The sequence below is a fragment of the Nelumbo lutea genome, chromosome 6 (assembly GCF_056320005.1).
Source record: "Nelumbo lutea isolate HS-2025 chromosome 6, American lotus-T2T, whole genome shotgun sequence".
Taxonomy (NCBI): Eukaryota; Viridiplantae; Streptophyta; class Magnoliopsida; order Proteales; family Nelumbonaceae; genus Nelumbo; species Nelumbo lutea.
In genome coordinates this window covers 14,499,987-14,522,155 of record NC_142689.1, presented here as the reverse complement: position 1 = coordinate 14,522,155, position 22,169 = coordinate 14,499,987, and the positions used below count along the sequence as shown (strand labels likewise).

The following is a 22,169-nucleotide window of genomic DNA, read 5'->3' as shown; positions in this document are numbered from 1 at the left end:
GGTGATTGGGACTAGCCGTGAGACGAATGGGATCTATCTGCTTGGAGAGAGTTCTCATTGGAAAGAGCCTGTGGATAAGAAGTCTTTTGTTTCTCAGTCTGTGAGTCCAATTATGCTTTGGCATAATCGGTTAGGTCATTTATCTTTTCGGTCTTTGAAGAGTCTGTTTCCTACTTTATTTGAGTCTGTTGAGATGTCAAATTTGAGATGTGAGAGTTGTGTGCTTGCCAAACATTGTAGAACATCTTATTCCTTGACTAATAAAAGAAGTGGCAATTCTTTTGATATTGTGCATATCGATGTTTGGGGGTCGTATCACATCCCTTCTATGGGTGGGTACAGATATTTTCTGTTGTTTGTTGATGACTATACCCGTTTTTCTTGGGTCTACCTTATGCGTTCTCGAGATGAAGTTCCCGCTTTGACCCAAAACTTTCATCAGATGATTTTAACCCAATTTAAGGTCAAAATCAAAGTCCTCCAATCTAATAATGCAAAAGAATACTTTGCCAAGCCACTAGCCTCTTATCTACTCGATCATGGGGTTATTCACCAGAGCACATGTCCTCGTACACCACAGCAGAATGGGGTTGCCAAGAGGAAGAATAGGCACATTTTGGAGGTGGCTAGAAGCATTATGTTTACCTCCAATGTGCCTATCCGTTTCTGGGGTGATGCTATCCTCACGGCAGTGTATCTCATTAATCGGGTTCCTTCACGGGTTCTTGATATGAAGCCTCCGTTTACCCTTCTATACCTAGACGAGGAGTTGTTTATTGTTCCTCTTAAAACCTTTGGTTATACCTGTTTTGTTCAGCTTCTCGGACCTCGTCATTCCAAATTTGACCCTAAGGCCTCCAAATGCATTTTTCTCAGTTATGCACAAACTCAAAAGGGTTATTGCTGCTATGATCCTGTTTCGGGGAGGAGATTTATCTCGATGGATGTCACCTTCTTTGAGGAGACACCCTATTATCCTAGGGTTTCTCCTCAAGGGGAGAGTAGTGAGAATTTGGGTCTTTTTCCTCAGGGGGAGCGCAGTGAGAGTGGGGTTAACTCATCTGAGGTTGTTCCTTTACCCATTCCATTGAGCGATGAAGGCTGTAATGGTGAGGGTTGTTAGAGGGATCAGGAGTTGAAAGTCTATCACAAGCGATGCAGGCAGGTTGATCTCGGTCATCAGCAATCCAGGCCAGCCCCAGTTCCTTCTACGGATCCAGATCCAGGTACTACAGTCCCAAGGCCCACTGAGATACCTTCCACTGTTGCTACTACAGTCTCACTTCCATTGCTAATATTCCTAGCCCCAGAACAGTGCAAGACGCCTTATCAGTTCTAGAGTGGAAAGATGTAATAAAAGTTGAAATGGATGCCCTTTTGAAAAATAATACTTGGGAGCTAGTTGACCTACCCAAAGAAAAGAAACCAATTGGATGTAGATGGGTATTTACTGTGAAACATAATACTGATGGCTCCATTGAAAGGTACAAAGCCCGGTTGGTTGCAAAAGGGTTTACTCAGACTTGTGGTATAGACCACTTAGAGACTTTTGCCCCAGTAGCCAAGATGACCACTATTCGAGTTCTATTAGCCCTTGCAGCAAGTTACTCTTGGCCCTTGTTCTAGATGGACGTTAAAAATGTCTTTCTGAATGGAGACTTACAGGAAGAGGTCTACATGCAGTTGCCCCCAGGATTCTATGGTACAGAGACAGGTAAGAAGGTTTGCCGACTGAATAAGGCATTGTATGGATTAAAACAATCCCCTAGAGCTTGGTTTGATAGATTCAGACTAGCCCTTGGAAAATTCGGCTATGTACAGGCCCAATCAGATCATACACTGTTCGTTAAAAGAGTGAACTCTTCTTTGACCTTGCTTGCTATATATGTGGATGATATTGTAGTGACAGAGAATAATAATAGTGAGATTGAGTCCCTCAAACAGCTCCTTCATCAAGAGTTTGAGGTGAAAGATCTTGGTGCACTGCGATATTTTTTGGGTATTGAGGTTGCTAGATCTAAACAGGGGATCTTTATCTCTCAAAGGAAGTATGTTCTAGATCTGTTGGCGAAAACTGGAAAGTTAGGTGTCAAGCCTGCCAATACACCCATTGAACAGAATCACAAGATCAGTGTAGAGGGTGGAGAGCCTCTTGAAAACAAAGTTATGTTCCAACGGCTGGTTGGAAAGCTCCTATATCTTTGCCTCACACGACCAGATATCAGTTATGCAGTCAGTGTTGTCAGCCAGTACATGCATTTCCCTAGAACTACTCATCTTCTTGCAGCTGAGAGAATATTAGCATACTTGAAGAGATGCCCAGGTAGAGGTATACTGTTCAAGAACAATAATCACATGAAGGTGGAGGTCTATACAGAGGCTGATTGGGCTGGGAGTGCTGATGACAAGAAGTCTACCTCTGGATATTGTGCCCTTGTAGGAGGTTTGTCTCTTGAAGGAGTAATAAACAAAGTGTTTTTTCCCGCTCTAGTGTCGAAGCTGAATACAAGTCAATGGCTAACGGAGTGGCTGAAATCACTACTTGAAGAGTTGGGTATTGATTATGAGAAGCCCTTGATGTTGTATTGTGATAATCAGGCGGCTATTAATATAGCTCACAATCCGGCGCAGCAAGACAAAACTAAACATATCGAAATTGATCGACATTTTGTCAAAGAAAGGGTCTCACCACAAGAAGTGTGTCTCCCGTATATCACCTCCAACATGCAGCTCGCAGATCTTCTCACCAAGGTTGTTCCAAGGAAGAAGTTAGAGGTAGACCTATTCAAGTTGGGAATGATAAATATCTATTCCCAACTTGAGGGGGAGTGTAGAGAACACTAATGTGGGCCCCACGGTTGTGGTCCCCACTGTGTTCATATGACAGCACATGTAACCTTTGTTAGTTATGTCAGTGTTAGTTGGTAGTTAGCTTATACAGCTTGTTATTTCAGTTTATTATTTGTTTTATTTGCCATGTAAGCACTAAGGGCAATTCTGCCCTTTCCTACAATTAGTGAACATAACCTATAAATATTGAGAGAGTGGCGGCGGCAGATTCATTCGATCTGTCCCTCCTTTCAAAACCCTTGTGTACTGCTTTCTTCTCCTTTCTTCTACTTTTCTCAATCCGAAATCTTTTGGAATTCAAGACTAACTGTAGTCTTGATCGACTACTAGAATAAAGTTGGAGAAAGACAGGAGAGAAGAAAGCCTTCAAGCTAGTTCAATGCTCCACAATGGAAGACATTATGCTTGCCTCTTCTACCTTTCAAGTTTTAAAAGTAAAACATAAAAAGGAAAATGGGAAAATAGGAAAAGGGAATGAGTAATTAGGACAATGAGAGAATGTTGTGTGTGAGAGGGAGAGTCATTGAGATTATATTGGATGGCCAAATGGGTGAGTAACTAAGTGGTGCAATCTATTTAGGTATTATGTAAAAGCTCAAGGGTTAGAAGAATCATAGGATTAGAAAAAGTGGGGATGTCTTTGGTAGAGAGTTACTTTAGGGGCATTTATGCCTTTTTCTTTTGCAAGTTTAAAGGTGGAAAAGAATAAGTTTGGGAAAAGGGGGATTTAGGGGGGGGGAACTTGGATGGTTTACGGTTTTCAGGTCACTGGATCCAACGGTGGTGTCTAATTGGTCCAAAAATGCTTAGGGGGATTTAGGGGTTGAAAGGCTTAAGCCAACAAGAAAGGCCAAAAGGGAATCTTGGCTTGATAAAGGGTCAAATGAGAGAATTTTTATGAAATTTGATGGGTGGGCATTTTTAGGTGTCTGAAATTCAATGATGATGTTTGTTATTGGAAATGGTAACATCATTAATGAGATATCAAAGCACAACCCCAGTATAGGGTGTTCAACCCAAGATATATTTAATTACAATACTGCCCAGAAAATGTTCTCCCTCCTAGTCCCTTGTTTTGCTAAGGTATCAACTAATCCATTGGATGACCTTCTTGTCCACTTGAAACATGCACCAATCTCCCTCATTATACTAAGGATTTCCCTTATCAACTGTCTATGTGTCCAGGCTCCCAAACAACCTGACGGCATCCACCCAATTAGCAACTTAGAATCCCCTTCTATCTCAATTTCGTATAACCCCAACTGTTTGGCATATTTCACACCTTGAAGCAAAGCCATCACTCACCTCCACTCTCAAAGAATCTCCCACCACTATTGGTCCCGAAAACATAGCATTCTGCCCTCTCCATCTCTGAAAACTCCCTCTATACCTGAAGGGCCCAGATTACCTACAGAGCTTCCATTAAAGTTCAATTTCATCCTTTGTTGTGTCGGTGGGGACCAAAGTTCCTACACAACAGGTTTTAGGTAAGTTGTAACTGCAACCTCACCCCAATTCCTGTAGATATCATTAGCTGAGAAGTCTTTAAATAAAAATTTCATTTCAAAGTGGTCTTCCAGAGACAGATTTAAGGTTTGAGGATTTCGACCAGTGGGAAGGCTGAAATGGGTATTCAGCCAAAGGGGTGTCAGAGAGGCAAAATTAAGGTATTTGGCCAAAGGGAAAGGCTGAAATGGAATACTTTCTTTGGGGAGTCAATTGGGGAAGATCTCAAGCAAAATTCATTGGATGGGTATTTTATGGTGTTTGGAATGGCCAATTAGGTTCTTGAAATGTAATATGGATCAGCTCTGTGTCAAATAGAGAAGTTTAGACAGGATAACAAATGTTGGATTCTTGGGTGCCAGAGTTCGATTTTTTCTTTTTTTTTTTGGGATAGATAAATTGGTTGAAAGTTGAAAGGTGTGTTCAGTGGGTTGTTTGAGTCTGAAGTTTCCAGCTAATCAGATTTGTCGAAATGAAATCTAAGGTGAAAAAAAAAAGTGAAATCATGAAATTTGGGGCTATGATTTGGTATGATTAGGTAGCAAGGATGTGGATGATCCTTGATCAAGGCTATTGGACTGGAATCTGGAAAAATTATCGATGGATCTATCAGATCCAAATATTAGTCATGTGGCTCGGATTTTAGCTTCTATTGATCTTAATAGGCCAATTTGATGGCCTAGATTTTTTTAAGATCCGGATCACTCACCAATATAAACAATAAATGGGCATTTTTTATCAGCCAGAAAATTGGAATTATATTAAAATATGAAATTGGTTAATACAATGAAAGGGTATATTCACCCAAAATAACAAACCAGTGCCAACATAGTTACAAGGTCACAATAGTGCCCAAAATAATTGTTGTCTATATACCCCTTGTTTTGCTGAAGTATTGGCCATCCCATTTGCTGTCCTTCTAACCCAATTAAACATCATGTCCAGCTTCTGCTTGATGCTTTCTATTTCCCTAAACTCATGTCTATAGATCCATGGAACAAGCTGCTTACTCCTGGCCCAAGAAATTATCATTTTTGAATCTCCTACTTCCAATTGCTAAAAATTTGATTGCTTGGCAATAAATGGGCAATTTAAAAAATGTACACACACCATTAACATTATCAGGGAACCATGTCCCACAAATAATTGGGGGATTCCCTAAAATTTACTCTTTCCTTTTTTTTTCAGTAACATGCTATCTACTAAAAGGTTTTAGTGCAATATGCATTAAATTTTTTCCCTATGCAAGTTAGTACACCAAATTCTGGTTATGATTCTGTGATGAGCCACTGTAAAAAGTCATTAGATGAAAAGACAAAGGAAATATGATATCTAATTTTATCTCAAGATTCACATAAGATTAACCCATGCATAACCTTAATCCTCGCAACTGATTCTGGGACAACATTCTGCAATAAAATTTTACGCACACAGACATAAAGAAAACTTAAAGCATATTTCCTTACTCGTGGATTTGAAACATTAATTTTTTTGTGCTTCAGGCCAATTTTGACTCCCAATTCCTCTGCTACACTAGAGAAACTCTGGCAAATAATCAAACCGTAAAATCACAAAGGCATCCAGCTTTACATAATTAAGTTATTTTAGATAATTCTTGTGACTCTTCCTCTGATAATGACTCACTTCAAATACTTGTTTTATGTAGGCATTTTCTGGAGGCTTAGATACATGAATCCATAACTCATCATCCCAAGAACCAATACTATTCAAGCAAATGGCATAGTCAATACTCTCACGCAAGCGCTGATCAAAACTCTGGAGCCACTGCACAATATAGAAGATGCAACATTACAATACCAGGTGAAGCTATAAAAGTGGGGAAAATGCAACAACAATAAGAAACAAAATAAGTAATCCACCATGAGGAAGCAAGCACCTTAAAGGTTCCATTATAGTTGTAAGGTCCACCAGATGTTAGCCCAAAAAGCAAATTGTATCTTCCCCTTGTCTTAGGATTTGAATAAAGGAGAGAGAACAACCTAGCAATTTCTAGAAGTGCCACTACTCCACTTCCATTGCTATCACTTCCCACTGACAAAGCCTACAACATAAATATTCTCAAACTTTTACACAGGCTAAAAGCATATCATTAAGTAAGGAGTGACATTCATATATACATACCGGTGCAGCACCAAATGTGTCATATGAAGCAACTATAGCAATTGTTGGGAGCTGATTCACATCCCCATCTGCTTTTAATCCCGGCAACCATCCCTGTCACCAGAAGAAAGTCTTCAGAACAAATATTTGTTTCAGAGTGAAGCAAGGAAACAACAACCACACAATGCCAAAATAAACAAATGTGACAGAAAATATATGTATTTACCAACTATATCAAAAAGAATTCACCAAAACAAATCAGTTCCAAAGTTCACCAGTTACTCTATTAATAGGACTATAGTAAAACTTTGGGGGTTCTTGCAATAGATCTAAGACTAGTACTGTCATTTGATTTCTTTATCTTCTTTCAGCCAACATTATCTTCAACTTATCTTTGATACCTCAGCACAACCAAGTAACTTCTGTTTTACTAGTATCCATAGAATTTTCTTTTCATTTTTTTTTTTATCAATAAAATTTCTTTTCATTTTTTTTTTGATCAATAAATTGTATCAACACATCGAGAGTCCACAAAAGCCTGTAGACAACTATACAACCAGAGCATTAAAAACTGCACTGCTGTTTTTACATGCTTCTACAAACATTAATTGGGCTCAAAAAGACTTTATAGATTTTATTTCAGGTGATTTAAGAATTTAAAGCATGTATATATCATCCTATTTAACATCTTAATTCTGGCTTCAGCAGTGGCAAAATTCTGCCTATTTCAAGAATAACAAGGTTGAGGAAACCTGAATGTTTGAAATCGTGGGCGATGCAAGCTTCTTAGGTTCTGGCGTGGAAACCACAAGCTTATATCTGTAAGATTAACAAGTTAAACAATGATCAGTCCGGTATTGGCAAACATCAAAATTTTAAGTCCCATCAATATCTACTGAATTAGTTGGCAAAAAATTTGCAGTGCATGGCTGGTACTCATCAGGCAACATATACAATGCACATGAAATGACAAAGATAAATTGACATTGAATGAATCAAGACATAAATAAAAATAAGAAGAATACAGAATAACATGATTCCAGAGAGCCAGAACATGACCATTTCATGCCAAGGTTCCCACATGCACATGCTTGGACTGACTGGATCACAACAAAGAATGTTGGTATGGGGCATCATAATGATACCCCATGAAACAGTTCAATTTCTTCAACAATTCATAGAATGCAAGGGTACTGACCAGAAAATAAAACAATAAAAAGGAAGAAATAGGCTGAGACAAACACTTCAGAAAGGGTCTAGTTTAATTTGTAAGCTAACACCATGTGCTGCAGAAACAGATTATGGTGCCTATAAACTGGGAGAAACACTACAAATATCTATTTCAGTTAATTCATCCTAGATTGTCCCCATCAGTAAGAGAGGGTCATAGTGATCAAAGGGCATTAAGCACCATATCTCAAATATATGTCCCATGTAAGAGTCAGGACTTGCCACCAAGTGGGTCTCATGTATAAGATTCCCCAGGTCAGAAATCAGCAGAGGCAGAAACATAAACATATAATCATTTACTTTTCATTTCCTTTTTTTTTTTGGATTTAATAATCTTTTTTTTTTGCCACAGTCCAAATAAACACAACAAGATGCACAACTGTATCTTTAAGCAACAGACCTGGATTATTACCATCATTTAAACCAACCATGTTCCATTATTCAATTGGAGAGCATGGATGGTTGTCTTGGAGAAGTTACATTGGTTTGATAAATAAAATATACACTAACCCGCCAGTTGTTGCAGTAGCAGGCTGACCAGTAGCATCATTCTTCTTGACATCAGCTAAAACAGCAGTGATCTTGTCATCCTCAAAAGCAAAGTACACTGGATACTGAAAAATCAGAAATTATCATTAAAGGACAACTACAGCAAAATAGTACAATTGACAAGCATATATATATATATATATATATATATATATATATATATATATATATATATTAAAACAAGGCACTGAAGAAATTCTCCTTTTCTTTAATTTTTTATTTTTTTATTCCATGCCATTTTTGAAACAACCAATGAGATGCACTTTCCCAATAACCTAAATAATCTATTCTCCTAAACTACCTCCCCCACTATCCCCCACTTTCTCCAAAATTATCTCTAATTCCTATTTATCTCCAAAATTATCTCTAATTTAGTAGAGTTTTTTTATTGAAAACGGTAACTTTCATTAAGAATATTAAATAAACATCTTACACTGTCAACCAGTCAGACAAAGAGTGTTGACCCCAAAATAACATCAAGAATCACATTACAACCCAAAATAAGTTTTCCCTGAAGGTCCCCTGTTTTGCCAAGCTATCTGCCACAGAGTTTTCCAATCTCCTTACCCATTTGAATGTCACTCCAACTTCCCTTGCCAAGCAGATTATTTCCCTCATTTGCTGTTGAAACTTCCATACACCCAAATTCTTTGTTTGCAACCATCCTATTAACAATTTAGAGTCTCCTTCCACCTCCAAGTTCTGATACTCCCATTGCTTGGCAAATCTCAGGCCTTGTAGGAGAGCCAGAATTTCAACTCTCAAGGAGTCTCCCACTCCTATAGGACCAAAGTAAAGTGTCACCATTCTGCCCTCCCCATCCCTAAAAACTCCCCCAGCTCCCGAGGGTCCTGGATTACCCAAAGAGCTTCCATCAAAATTCAGTTTCACCCTTTGCTATGCTGCTGGTGTCCAAGAGGGCTGAAAGACAGGTTGTCTGGTTGAAGAATTTGCCACTGTTGACCAGTCCCTTTGTATATCATCCACTGAAAAATCTTTAAATAAATCACTTACTTTCAGCCAATGTATGACTTTAGTGGCTACACAGTCAATGATTTGTTCTGTTGATCTTTGTGCCCCTTGGAATATTCTGTTGTTCCTTTCTTCCCATAAAGACCAAAGAATGGCTGCTCTTGTTGCCCTTCACATCACTCTTCCCCTTTTCTTTGAAAGTTCGAAGAAACTTGGGTTGAAAAGACTTGCCACATCTGGGGGAGTAGTCCACCTATAGCCAAATAAAAAAGAAAACCAATCCCACACACAAGATGCAAAGGGACAAGAAAGTAAAAGATGTATTACTGTCTCACTATTTCCCATACAAAGGAAACAAACATGAGGGGAAAGGCACTGACTCGGCCTTCTTTTTTGCAAATTATCCAGAGTATTAATCTTCTGAAGCACCACCTCCCAACAAAAGGCTCTTACTTTTGAGGGTACAGGACTATACCAGACTTCCTTTGTGGGAAAAGAACCTCCTAGGTGTGAAGAAAGGAGGGCAGAGAAGGAGGCACAGGTATAGGAGCCAGAAGGGGACTCTAACCAGATCCTGCTGTCATGACAAGATAGGTCCAGGAAAACAGAATTAAGAAGTGAGATTAGTTCATCTACTAAGCCCAATTCATGATCCCTCAACACCCTTCTTAAACCTAGATCCCAAGAATTTTCATTAACAAGCACTGAAGAAATCACTTTCCCTTTGTTGAGGGACAGCATAAATAGGTGGAAATCTGTCTTTGAGAGGAATGTCCCCAAGCCAAATACTCTCTCCTAAGTTATCTCTAATTCCTATTTATCCTCTCCCCCACTTTTTATCTATATCTATCTAAAGAAAGTTTGGGCTAAATATTTAAGAATTATTTAAATATTCTAACAAAACTATATAGTAACTTTAAAATATTTATTAAAAACACAAAAGATAATTTTATATTTTTACAAAATATATCACGAAATTATGCACTAACAATTTAAATTATGTTTTTCCGGATTATCAATTTAAATGTTTTTCAAATACTGAAGTTGTGACAGTAAGTGACAAGTTAATTGGTCAGTTCTCTCTATCTTTATTAGTTCAATCTCAGGAGACTGATTGGGAGTGGGTTTTATCAGTGGTTTACGGCCCAAATGAAGAGGGGCTGAGAGTTTCTTTCTGAGAGGAGTGTTGGATGAGGTCAGATTGAAGTGGAATCATCCTTGGGTAATAGGGGGAGATTTTAACACAATCAGGTTCTCCTATGAAAAAAAGTGACGCAGAGAAAACAAAAGGCGATGGAGGGGTTTTGTGGATTTCATGAGGAGATGGGAACTAGTAGATCTGCCGCTGCTGGGTGAAAAGTTCACATGGACAAATAACCAGGAAGATCCAACTCTGAATAAACTTGACAGGTTCGTAGTTTCTACAGAGTGGGAGGAAAACTTCCCAAATCTGTCACTGCAAGATCTTCCAAGGCCATTGTCGGATCATGCCCTGGTTATGTTAGATTGTGGAGGTATTAGAGGAGGCAGGGCTCCTTTCAGATTTGAGCATTTCTGGTTTGACGAGCCGGGCTTTGTGGACCTGTTAACTGAGTGGTGGGCAGGTTTCTCTTTTGAAGGTACTGCAAGTCATATTCTCAGTAAAAAAACTAGAGTTTAAAGTTAAAAATTAAAGATTGGAGCAGAGGGATTCTAAAGGAGGGTGAAAATAAGAAGAGAAAATGTTTGGAAGTGATTGCAGAAATTGACAAGCAAAGGAGAATGGTGTCATTGGAAGGGAAGATCGAAGCAAAAGAGAATTGGCAAAGAGGGATTTCAACAAAATAGCTTACCAAGAGGAAATTAAATGGAGACAGAGATCCAGGTGTGCTGAAAGATGGAGACAACAACACAATTTTTTTCCACAAAATGGCAAGTGCGAGAAGAAGGAAGAATACAATAAAAAAGATAGAGGTCCAAGGGGTGGAAATAGAAGAGGAAAGACAAATCAAATGTCATATTGCAAAATTCTATGAGGACTTGTACAAGGAACAATGGAGGTCTAGACCAGTGCTGGATGGGTTACAGAGTCCCTTTCAGCTGAGCAAGCTAGAGACTTGGAGAAGCCCTTTTCAGAGGAAGAAGTGTGGGAGGTGGTAAAAGTGTTGGAGGGTGATAAGGCCCCGGGGCCTGATGGTTTCACACTCTTATTCTATAAGAAGTGTTGGGGTTTAGTGAAACAAGATGTAATGGAGGTGGTTAAGGAATTCCATGAAAGAGGTGCTCTTGAAAGAGGCCTTAATCACACTTTCATCACCCTAATTCCAAAGAAGAAAGGTGCAGTAAAGTTAAATGATTTCAGACCAATCAGCCTCTTAAGCAGTGTCTACAAGATATTAGCTAAGCTCTTGACTAATAGGATGGCAAAAGTGATTTCAAGCTTGATTGCTGAAACCCAAGGTGCTTTCGTGGGGGAAAGACTAATAGTTGATGGAGTCCTCATAGTAAATGAATTAATAGATTCAAGGAAGAAAAGTAGTCATGTGGGAATGTTATGTAAGTAGACATGGAGAAGGCATATGACCATGTAAATTGGAACTTCCTTGATTAATTGTTGAGGAGGATGAATTTTGGGGTGAAATGGAGAAATTGGACAAAAGTGTGTCTTTCTTCGACAGGGAGATCCCCTCTCCCCTCTCTTATTTATATGTGTAACAGAAGCCCTCTTCAGAATGGTAGAGAGAGCAAGGGAGGGAGGATTGCTGGAAGACTTCCAAGTAGGGAATAGGGAAGTAGAGATTCCTCTTCTACAATTTGCAGATGACACTCTTTTTCTGTGATGCATCTTGGGAACAATTTTGGAATGTGAAGGCAATCCAAAGATAGTTCGAGGTGGTTTCAGGCTTACACATCAACATCCAAAAGAGTGAGATATTGGCAGTTAAGGAAGTGGCAAACCTGGATTCTTGGGCGGACGATTGGGGATGTAAAGTGGGTAAACTCCCTTCAAAATACCTGGGTATGCCTTTGGGTGAAAACTGTAAATCTAAAACCATTTGGGAACCTATTATTGAGAAGATTGATAGGAAAGTGGCCTCTTGGAAAACCAAGTACTTGTCTAAAGGGGGAAAGTCACCTTAATTAAAAGTGTCTTATCTTCCCTCCCTACCTACTATTTGCCTTTATTTCCAATTCCAGCTAAATGGGCTGCAGCTATAGAAAAAAGGATGAGAGGTTTCCTATGGAGGGGTTGGAAGGAGGATTCTAGGTGTCATTTGGTAAACTGGAAGAGAATCTGCTCACCCAGGGAAAAAAGGAGGTTTAGGGATAAGATCAGTGAAAGATGTCAACTCAGCCTTGCTAGAGAAATGGCTGTGGAGATTCAACAAGCACTCACCCAGGGAAAAAAGGAGGTTTAGGGATAAGATCAGTGAAAGATGTCAACTCAGCCTTGCTAGAGAAATGGCTGTGGAAATTCAACAAGCACTCTGACAGCCTATGGAGAAGATAAGTTGTGGCAAAGGATGGCTCTAGCAGCAGGGAGTGGGAGACAGAAGAGGCAAGATCCCCTTATGGCTGTTATTGAGAAGGTTGATAGGAAACTGGTCTCTTGGAAAACCAAGTACTTGTCTAAAGGGGGAAAGTCACCTTAATTAAAAGTGTCTTATCTTCCCTCCCAACCTACTATTTGTCTTTATTTCCAATTCCAGATAAATGGGCTGCAGCTATAGAAAAAAAGGATGAGAGATTTCCTATGGAGGGGTTGGAAGGAGAATTCCAGGTGTCATTTGGTAAACTGGAAGAGAATCTGCTCACCCAGGGAAAAAAGGAGGTTTAGGGATAAGATCAGTGAAGATGTCAACTCAGCCTTGCTAGAGAAATGGCTGTGGAGATTCAACAAGCACTCTGACAGCCTATGGAGAAGATAAGTTGTGGCAAAGGATGGCTCTAGCAGCAGGGAGTGGGAGACAGAAGAGGCAAGATCCCCTTATGGCTGTTCAATTTGGAAGGTTATCCAGAAAATTTGTACTCAGTTCTTTAAGGGCATTAAATATGAAGTGGGAAATGGTCACAGGGTGCTGTTTTGGAAGGATTACTGGTGTGGTGAGGGCCCTCTATCGACCTTATTTCCTGATCTGTTTGAGATAGCTGTAAATAACTAAATAAGGATGCTTCTGTGGCTGACTGTATAGAGAGGCAAAATGGTTTTGTTACATGGAATCCTCTGTTCAGGAGGAACTTGAATGACTGGGAGGTGGAGTCTCTAGTCAACCTGTTGCTGATTTTGTATGATGCCAAGATCCTGGGTTCAGGGGAGGACAAAAGGAAATGTTTGTTTGAGAAGTCGGGCTCTTTCTCAGTAAAGTCCTTTTTTAACTACCTGTCAAGGGAAGAGACCTCTCACTTTCCGAGCAACAGGATCTGGATCAGGCCTATTCCATCAAAACTAGCTTTATTTGTTTGGTCTGCAGTGCTGGATTAAATTTTAACCAAGGAGAATTTATCTAGAAGAGGTTTAGAAGTGACAGATCTGGAATGCACATTCTGTAATGGAAATGTGGAAAGTACTAATCATTTATTACTGCATTGTGACTTCACTTACTGGGTATGGACAAGACTGCTAGAGTTTGTTGGACTTAATCTTTGTTTCCCAAAGGATGTGAAGGGCTTCCTGGAGGTTAGGTTCCTAGGAGGCCTCAGCAAGGCTGGAAAAGTAGCTTGGATCCCTGCTGCTGTTTTCTGGACAGTATGGGGTGAAAGAAATTTTAAAATTTTTGAAGGCAGAAATCAAAAAAGAAGAGGTGCTCAACAGGATTATGGGGATGGTGTTTTCGTGGCTAACAAACCATCCATTTTTTAAAAACAGGCAAACTAGTTCTTTTTTGAGCCTGATTTCCTTTTTGTAAGAAGATCATAGTTTTTTGTTGGGTTGTTTTTCGGAGGCTGGCTTTCCTGAGTTTTTTCTGTCTATTTCTGCTGTACAATCTCTCATTGTACAGGGACCTTTTGTATTCTGCATTTTTGTTATTAATGAAATACTTTACCTTACAGTTTTCAAAAAAAAGTAATATGGCACGTTTTGACCCTTCAAATTTAGGCAACAAGTTGAGTGACAAACCTAAGATATTTTTATTTCTGATTTTGAGTCAAGGCCCTAATTAAATTGAAAATAACTTTGTAGAAGAAAATTCCAATTTGTGGAAAAAAATAATAAACACCAAATGCAATGTTATATTTTCATAGAAAATAGTAATTAAGCGTAATTTTTTTAAAATAAATGGTTAAAAACAGAGTAAGAATGTACCATGTATCTGCATTTTTTATCTTTAATAATGACATGATTTGAACCAAACCAGAAAAGTTGAAGAATTATGTGCCACAAACACATATTATAGACCCACACATAAATACCTAAATGCTAAATATAATAAGAAGCAACTACTGAAGGTCCAGGGATTCAGGCAGATACCAAAGGATTTAGAGCCATTATCATTAAAATGACAGCAATAATATTACAAGTACAAGAGCAATCAGCAATTATAATGCCCTGAACAGGAATTTGTAGAAAGAATTAATACTCAAGGAAGTAGAACTGTTAAAACCAGCATGTAAGTAGAGAATTAACTTAACTCACAGAAATGCAATGTAAACACTTAACACATTTCTAGTCCCTAACTCATGGAAGGCAAGCTATCAGGTGTATATGTCCATGATGCTAATTACGCCACAAGAATAAAAGACTAAAGAAATGATATCTGCTTCTCTTACTGGTATGTTGACATGTACAAGTAATTTTTCCAGTTCAGCCAGTTCACTTCTTATCAGCTCTTTTCCATTATTACGGTCACCTTCCTCTGCCTCTTCTCTGCTTTCTGAACTAATGTTTTGGGGAAGCAATAGTAGTAGGCCACCTAACAGCTGTCTTTGCATAATGTAATCTGCCAAGTTTAAATGTAAAAGGTAGAAACATGATTAGATACAAAGATATGCACATTACCGATTAAAAAAATTAAGGATTTCACTTGAGAATTGAGGTAGTGGAAAATGATTTGAGGATCGAGAATTTAACCATAGATATGGCCCTAGATAGAATGGATTGACAAAACTGGATTTTTTTTTCTTTTGAAGGGCTACACAACGGGGGGTAGCCCACCCCCCCACCCCCCACCCAGGTGCAGGTGGGATTCGATCCCAAGTCTCCACTACGACCAGCAGGAGACCTTACCAACTGGCCAGTTGGCACCTTGCTGGATTGACAAAACAGGACTCATATAGGCCTATATTGGGTTGGCTATGTAAATCCTGTTTTGTCAATCCACTCTATCCATAGTTGGCAAAACTTACCCAAAAAAAAAAAAAGACAACATAGTTTTTTTAAATATTAAAAAAAAAAAGAAAAACATAGTTGGGAAAAAGACTTTCTTGAGTTGGCTGAATATATATTAATATTTCATTAGGAAGGGTAAATATATGTTCAAGAACCTTGTGTGCAAAGCCTTGATTTTTAGCATGTGAATTCATAACCATATCTCTTGTATTGTGTGGTAACTGCTAAGGTTTCCATGTAATCAAATAACCATCAATGTTTACACTATATACAGAAAGTGAGACATAAAAAAAAATGCAGTACTTTGTTAATGATGGTAACTTAGAGAATGGTATTTCCCATTGGACAACTCTTCTCCTCCTGTTGTTTTTTCAAATAACTAAATGCAGAGTAGATATAAACCTAATTGTTCCGGTGATAAAGGCTTCCACATGGTATTTCCCATTGAACAGGATTCCAGCTGTGGACTACCTGAACACAGTTTTCGTTTGATAAAGAGGTGCATTATGTACAAGCCAGACAAAGAACCAATGGACCATCTCTTTCTTCAATTTATGTGGCTAGAAATGCTTAGAAATTTTTACAGAAAGGGACATTCAATAAGGTGCCAAAACTTTTTTATCAGTAACTGAAACCTATTTTATTAGAAACGAAAATAATAGAAAGTATGTACAGAACAGTTTGTACAAATAGTGCCAGCACTCCCAGGTCACAACCCTTTGAGTGTCCCTGTTATCAGCCCCCTTTTTATTTTCTTTACATTTCATTACCCTCCTGTTCATTATCTATAATTCCCCAAACAAGTGGTTTCTCCCGGCACCCTGCCTTTCCAGAATATCAACCATACCATTTGGCATCCTTCGTAACAGACTGTAGTATTCAGCTCCCTTGCTATGTTCCTTGCCTACTTCTATAGGGGTAGACTTCCTGGTGAAAATGATTTGGTGTAAGCCTATTCCGCCTAAAATTCACGCTTTCTGTTGGGAAGTTTTCCTAAGAAAGATTAATACTTGTGATATGCTACAGAAAGAAAGGCCTAATTCCTACCCCTCTCCTCATATGTAATTTCTATGCAAGGCTAGTGGTGAAACTCTTTCCCATTTATTAATCTCCTGCCCTTTTGTGCTTTGCATTTGGGAGCTTTTCTGTTCTCTCTTTGGTTGCAGGTGGGTCCACCCCAAGATGTGGCTGGTATCTTCAATCCTAACTTCTTGAGGCAACCGAAGAAAAGAGGGAGGGTTTTGTGGAGAGGTACAAAGGCAGCAGTAGTTTGGGTGGTCTGAAAAGAAAGGAATGGAAGAGTCTTCAATTGGAAAAGTAGATCTATGGAGGAGATTTTGGATAGCATCAAAATAAAAGTTGCACATTAGGTAAAAACCTTGGAAAGCTTTCAAGCTTTCACTGTTACTGATATCTTTAGAGCTTGGACAGAGGTGGAACAATCACCGAGAAAAATAAAATAAAATATAAGGCTGGTTTGGAAACATCTTGAATGCAATAATGTGAAGCTGAACTATGATGGCAGCTCCTTTGGAAATCTGGATATGGCTAGAGTAGGTGGTGTGATCAAGGATTCTGAAAGTAGAATACTGGCTCTTTATTTAGGACCCATAGGACTGGCAAACTCATTGAAAGCTGAATTATTGGCCTCATAGTTGTCAAGGCAACAAAAATGACAATGTGGGCGCTTTATATACTACCACTTATATTGCTGTATCTTATTAATAGATGTGTTAATACTTTATACATTATATATATATATATATATATATATATAATGTTTTACTATTGAAATTTAAAAGATCAAAGGGTTTTGAGGAGAGAAAAGAAAGAAAGAAGGAAAGAATAGAAGTATAAAGAGGTTCTTTTTTTTCTACTACTACTTATTATCGTAGTTTTATCTTTCAAAATAATGAAATTAATATATGTAAAAGATTTTTATCTTTTAGATGTGATGACTTGCCCCATTTTTAGAAGAAATTTAATGTTCTTGATAAAGAGACTTGCTATTTTTTCGATTAATATGCATGCTGAGTGGTATATAAAACTAGGGAACTAGCCAAAAGTTGATTATTTGTATTATAAAATTCTTATCGCCTAAGAAACTATGTGACTAGGCACCCCAATGTCGCCCAGAATTGCCTAGATGCCTTGAAAACTATGATTGGCCTTGCGACAAGGTCTTCAATTAGCAAAACAACTGGGATACAGACAGGCGGAAGTGGAAGGAGATTCAAAGCTAATTGTTTCATGGGCTAGTGGTGGCAACCAGACTCCATGGACTCTTAGCCATGCCTTTTAGGGAAGTGGAAAGTATTGCTAGGGACATAAATGCTGGATTTAAATGGATGAGAGGGACTGCAAATGGAATAGTGGATTCCTTGCTAAGCAAGGAGTTTTGAGGCAGCATCCTGTTCTGGGCTGCAATATAATACTGAACGTAGTACTTTGGGGAGCAGTCTTTCCTCTTTGTACTGACTGTAACTTTAAATCTTATAATAAAATTTCTCTTTGCTAATCAAAAAAATGTCTAATGATGAAACATTAGTCAATTAATTCAGGTGAACTCCAGTGTCAGAAGTTCTTACTTCTTAGCTCCTCTAAAACAGTTTAATGCAAACAAGAACACAGAAAATGTAAATCGTAAACTTCATATGGAAATCACAACTACTGCTCTCCATGATAAATAGCAACTTGCACTGCACATAACTTCAAGCTCCAATTGGGCTTAACGTAGGATTCATTGTTTTTACAATTCAACAGAGTATAACGACAGAAATGTCTGAAGTAAGTAGCCATGGGAGGCTGAGATTTCCTTATAGACATAAAATTACCTCGGAGGAAGGTAATGTTGACTTCTCGAAACGGAATTATAACGACAGTACGCGAAAGATCTGCTCCAGGTGCGAATGGCAAAGAACCAGCATGATGGTTAAGACTTGCAAGGCGAGATCCGAACGGAACACCGGCGATATCGTACTGAATAAGCCTGTAAACATCGACGACGGTCGCAGCATCGCCGAGCTCGACACAGGCCACTAGTATGAAAACCAAGGCCAGTACTGAGTAGATCGATTCAAGCATCTCCCCTTCGCGCCCTTTACTCCCCGCCATTGAAGAGAACAGTAGAGGTCGGGAGACAGAGAGTCAGTGAGAGTGAGAAGGAACTCTAGGGTTTTGGATTTCGATCTGAAATAATAATAAAAAGATTGGCTGGAGGTATGGAATGAAAGTCTGGTTTCAGTGTCTCACTGTGATTTTTCTAACAGCGAGGATGACGGAAGTGGGAGAGTTAGATCGAAAGCCAGGTTTTGCATGTAGAGAGGAAGATCGTGTGGACTGGGCTAAACTTGATAACCATCTCTCGTTCGACAGTTCGAGGCGCTGCCCTGCAACAGTGTTGGACTCGGGTCAAAAGCACCTCCTCGCAAAGAGTTCGCTCCAGACCGTGGTGGAGTAGGAAAGCAGTTTAGTTTTTTTGGAAAATCATAGATTAGTACCTGTACTTCAGGGGTACATTCACTTTTTAGTATTCAAACTTTAGAACGTGCCAATACAGTACCTGAATTCCCTAAAACTGTCAGTTTAGTCCAAAGTCATTAACGGATATTAAATGATATGTAAAAAAATAAAAATACCCTTCATGTGTCATCTCATTTTCTTTATCAAGTTCACTTTATCCTAACTCTTATCTCTTTCCCTAATACAAAATCCCTCTTGTTGTTGCTGCCACTCATCTCTTTACAATTCCATAGCCAAAAAAGGTTGTCATGGGAGGTAGCTGATTGAGAACAGAAGAATGCCCTCCAACATAGGACGATTTCGTATTAGGTGATGTAGTTATCTCATAATGAAAATTTCCTCCAATGCTTGTATGTCGTTGGCTACTATAAGTTTGGAATTTTGCTATAAATAGCAAGAGAATGCATAAAATAAAGGAAAAATGACTGTTCAGCCCACCTCAGAATTATTAATCTCATGGTACAGGTGGAATGAGTCTTGATCAATGGGGTTTATATGGGGTTACTACTAATATAATATGGGGGCTATAGTTTTAGAATTCTACAGTGGGTTGCAGTGTATTTCCCCATAAAATAAATTGATATCTGAACCAATGAACTTGGTAGAGGAATGGCATAGTTTGCTTCTGTTCAAATCCTTGACTTGGATGGACTTTGGTGTAGCAATATTACAATAACTGTGGAACAAGTAACTTTTGGAACATCCAAAATGTTATGGAAACCAAGGATGTGGCATTTGAGAACAACGTCCATGGCATTCCTAGAATGTCCAAGTGAGATTATGTTCATCGGTGCTCTAGTTTAATATCAAGGAAGGAGACAATGAATAGTGTTTTTTTCTAAAGGGGTAATTTTGAAATGTTGTAAATCGCATGTAACATAACGTGTGCTAGATAATTGACAAAATGCTAATAACGGGTGTTAAATTAGCAATTTCCGAAAGTTCAGGTACTGCAATGATACACTTTGAAGTTAGGGTACTAAAGTATGACTACACTTAAAGTATAAAGTACTAATTTAGAATTTTCACTTTTTGGCTTGATGTAAAAACTTCCCTTATATTTTCTGACAATCATATAAACATCCCTTATTTTTTATTATAACAAAAATATTCCTTATAGCTTTGGAAAAATATACAATTAATCAATTATCGCCATTTTCCTATCTTTCAAAACAGAATACGCTCAAATAATTACATTTATTTTTTAGAATACCAGATTTACCCTTTGGCCTATTCATTCAAAGAGCATCTTGTTGGACCATCTCAATACTGCCCATTCTCAGACATGTAAGCAACAAAAACCGATTAGGGTTTTATGGAAAACCCAAAGCATCAACAGTCATCCACAACCACCCAAAAACTAATTATCAGTGGCCAACTACCACAACCAAGGTATCCCTACCACTGGTTTGTTGCTTTTCTAGCAGGTGACAAAGAATCAACGGTAAAAAACGGGGGCGCATAGCCTAGATCATGAACCCAAAACATATAAGAACATCACAACACACCGCCCAACTAAGACGTAAAAATCATCGTTCCTTCATCATAAGTCATACATTGGTTTGCGATTCCAATTACAGGTCACCCGGGTCAGATGGAGATAGAGAGAAAGAGAGGGGAAAAGATTATTTATGGGGATTAAAAAGCTTGGTGAAAACATTGGTTCTTAGAAATCATCCCTTATTGTTTTTTATTACTTGGAGGTTTGATTTTCACACAATGCTCGGCTATTTCAGTAAAAAGAAAACAATGATCGGTTGAGTTGTTCCCTATGTAATCGATAAATGTGAAAGAAGTAAAATGATGGAGGTTCTTTTACTGTTGTCGTCAAGGAAATCCAAATTGCAAAGTTTGATGGCCCCATTACATGCCATTTACACCAGTTGACTGAATGGAAATAGGCCCCTTGATAACAAAAAATGGAAGGAAAAGAAAAGCATGAAAGCATTATTGTTTTTCTAGGTGTTCAAAGTTTGATTTGGGTCATGCAATCTAGGGGATATTTCTTTTTTTTTTTTTCACGGATTTTGAGAGGGGGAAAGTTGGTAAAGGAAAAGAAAAGAAACACATGTTATTTTTTTTTTTTCAAATTTAAGTGGGGACAAGGAAAAGTTTATTTTCCTGGGCTCATCTTCTATGTGGGTAAATAACTTTTCCAATTGGAGAGAAAGTTCCAACACTTGAGTATAGCAAAAATACCTCTTTTAATAATGGCTTTTTATGAGTAAAAATGGTCATTACCTTATTTACCTAGGAAATAAAAGAACATGGACAAATGCACTTACCCACCCAGGTACCTGGATAAGTGCATTTACCCAGGTAAGTGACTTACTAAAAAGCGAATGGGGTCCTAATGGAAATAATGGTGCTCAAGGTGAAAGCAACATTGAGCATTCGTATTAAACTCGAAACAGGTTTGATAATAGTAAAATAGAGAGAAGAAAGAAGAAAAGAGGGGGAAGGGGATGAAAAACTAAGGGAGAGAAAATAGAGGAGGAATAAACAGGCTGAATTGGCAATGGTGTTTTAGTGGTTTTGATTGCAGAAGTAGAAAAAAGGAGAGGGCATTTTAGTAACTTTAATGTCTCATTTACTGGAAAATCTCCCAAAGGGAGGCATCTGTACATTTTTTCCAAATATCAAAGGAGGTTTGAACCAGGCAAGGTTTGGGCTGGGTATACAGGTGAGTGGGGCTCTTAAGTGATGACTGTATGTCTGCATATGTTAATGTGCATATGAGAAGCACATTGCTATCTCATACAAGTAAATGCATGAATAGGACCCATTTTAATATTTTACACGAGTAAATGTGTAAATAAGACCCACAAATTAATACCATTTGCATGTTTTGAGTGTATTAATGAGTCCCATACTTGACATTTCACGTGTGTTTATCACATATTTATTCATCACTTTTATGCATTTGTCAAACGCTCTTCATCTCTTCCTAGCTTTCAGGAAGATCTACCACAGTTACTGCAATCAAATGATCTTCAGGCTTCCTAGATCTACCCATGAAAACCCATGCAGTCTTTTAGGTCTTCGACTGTTAGATCTTTCGGAGAAAGATTTGCCAAACGGCTCCTTTGTCTTTTTAGAAAATAATTTGCCA

The 22,169-nt window shown here is 38.4% G+C and overlaps 1 protein-coding gene across 1 annotated transcript in view; it reads right to left on the bottom strand.

The window, feature by feature from the left end:
• Window positions 1–19,036, bottom strand: part of LOC148847511 (M28 Zn-peptidase nicastrin) — a 35,467-nt gene extending 16,431 nt beyond the window's left edge. Inside the window, exons 1-8 of the mRNA XM_088949996.1 lie at window positions 18,370–19,036; window positions 14,977–15,146; window positions 8,218–8,321; window positions 7,230–7,296; window positions 6,499–6,591; window positions 6,254–6,418; window positions 6,001–6,141; window positions 5,823–5,900 (exon numbers count right to left, since the gene is read on the bottom strand). Coding sequence (XP_088806122.1) covers window positions 5,823–5,900; window positions 6,001–6,141; window positions 6,254–6,418; window positions 6,499–6,591; window positions 7,230–7,296; window positions 8,218–8,321; window positions 14,977–15,146; window positions 18,370–18,649 — 1,098 coding nt within the window. The 5' untranslated portion in view covers window positions 18,650–19,036. The remainder of the gene's footprint in view (window positions 1–5,822; window positions 5,901–6,000; window positions 6,142–6,253; window positions 6,419–6,498; window positions 6,592–7,229; window positions 7,297–8,217; window positions 8,322–14,976; window positions 15,147–18,369) is intronic.
• Between the last annotated feature and the right edge of the window lie 3,133 nt (window positions 19,037–22,169).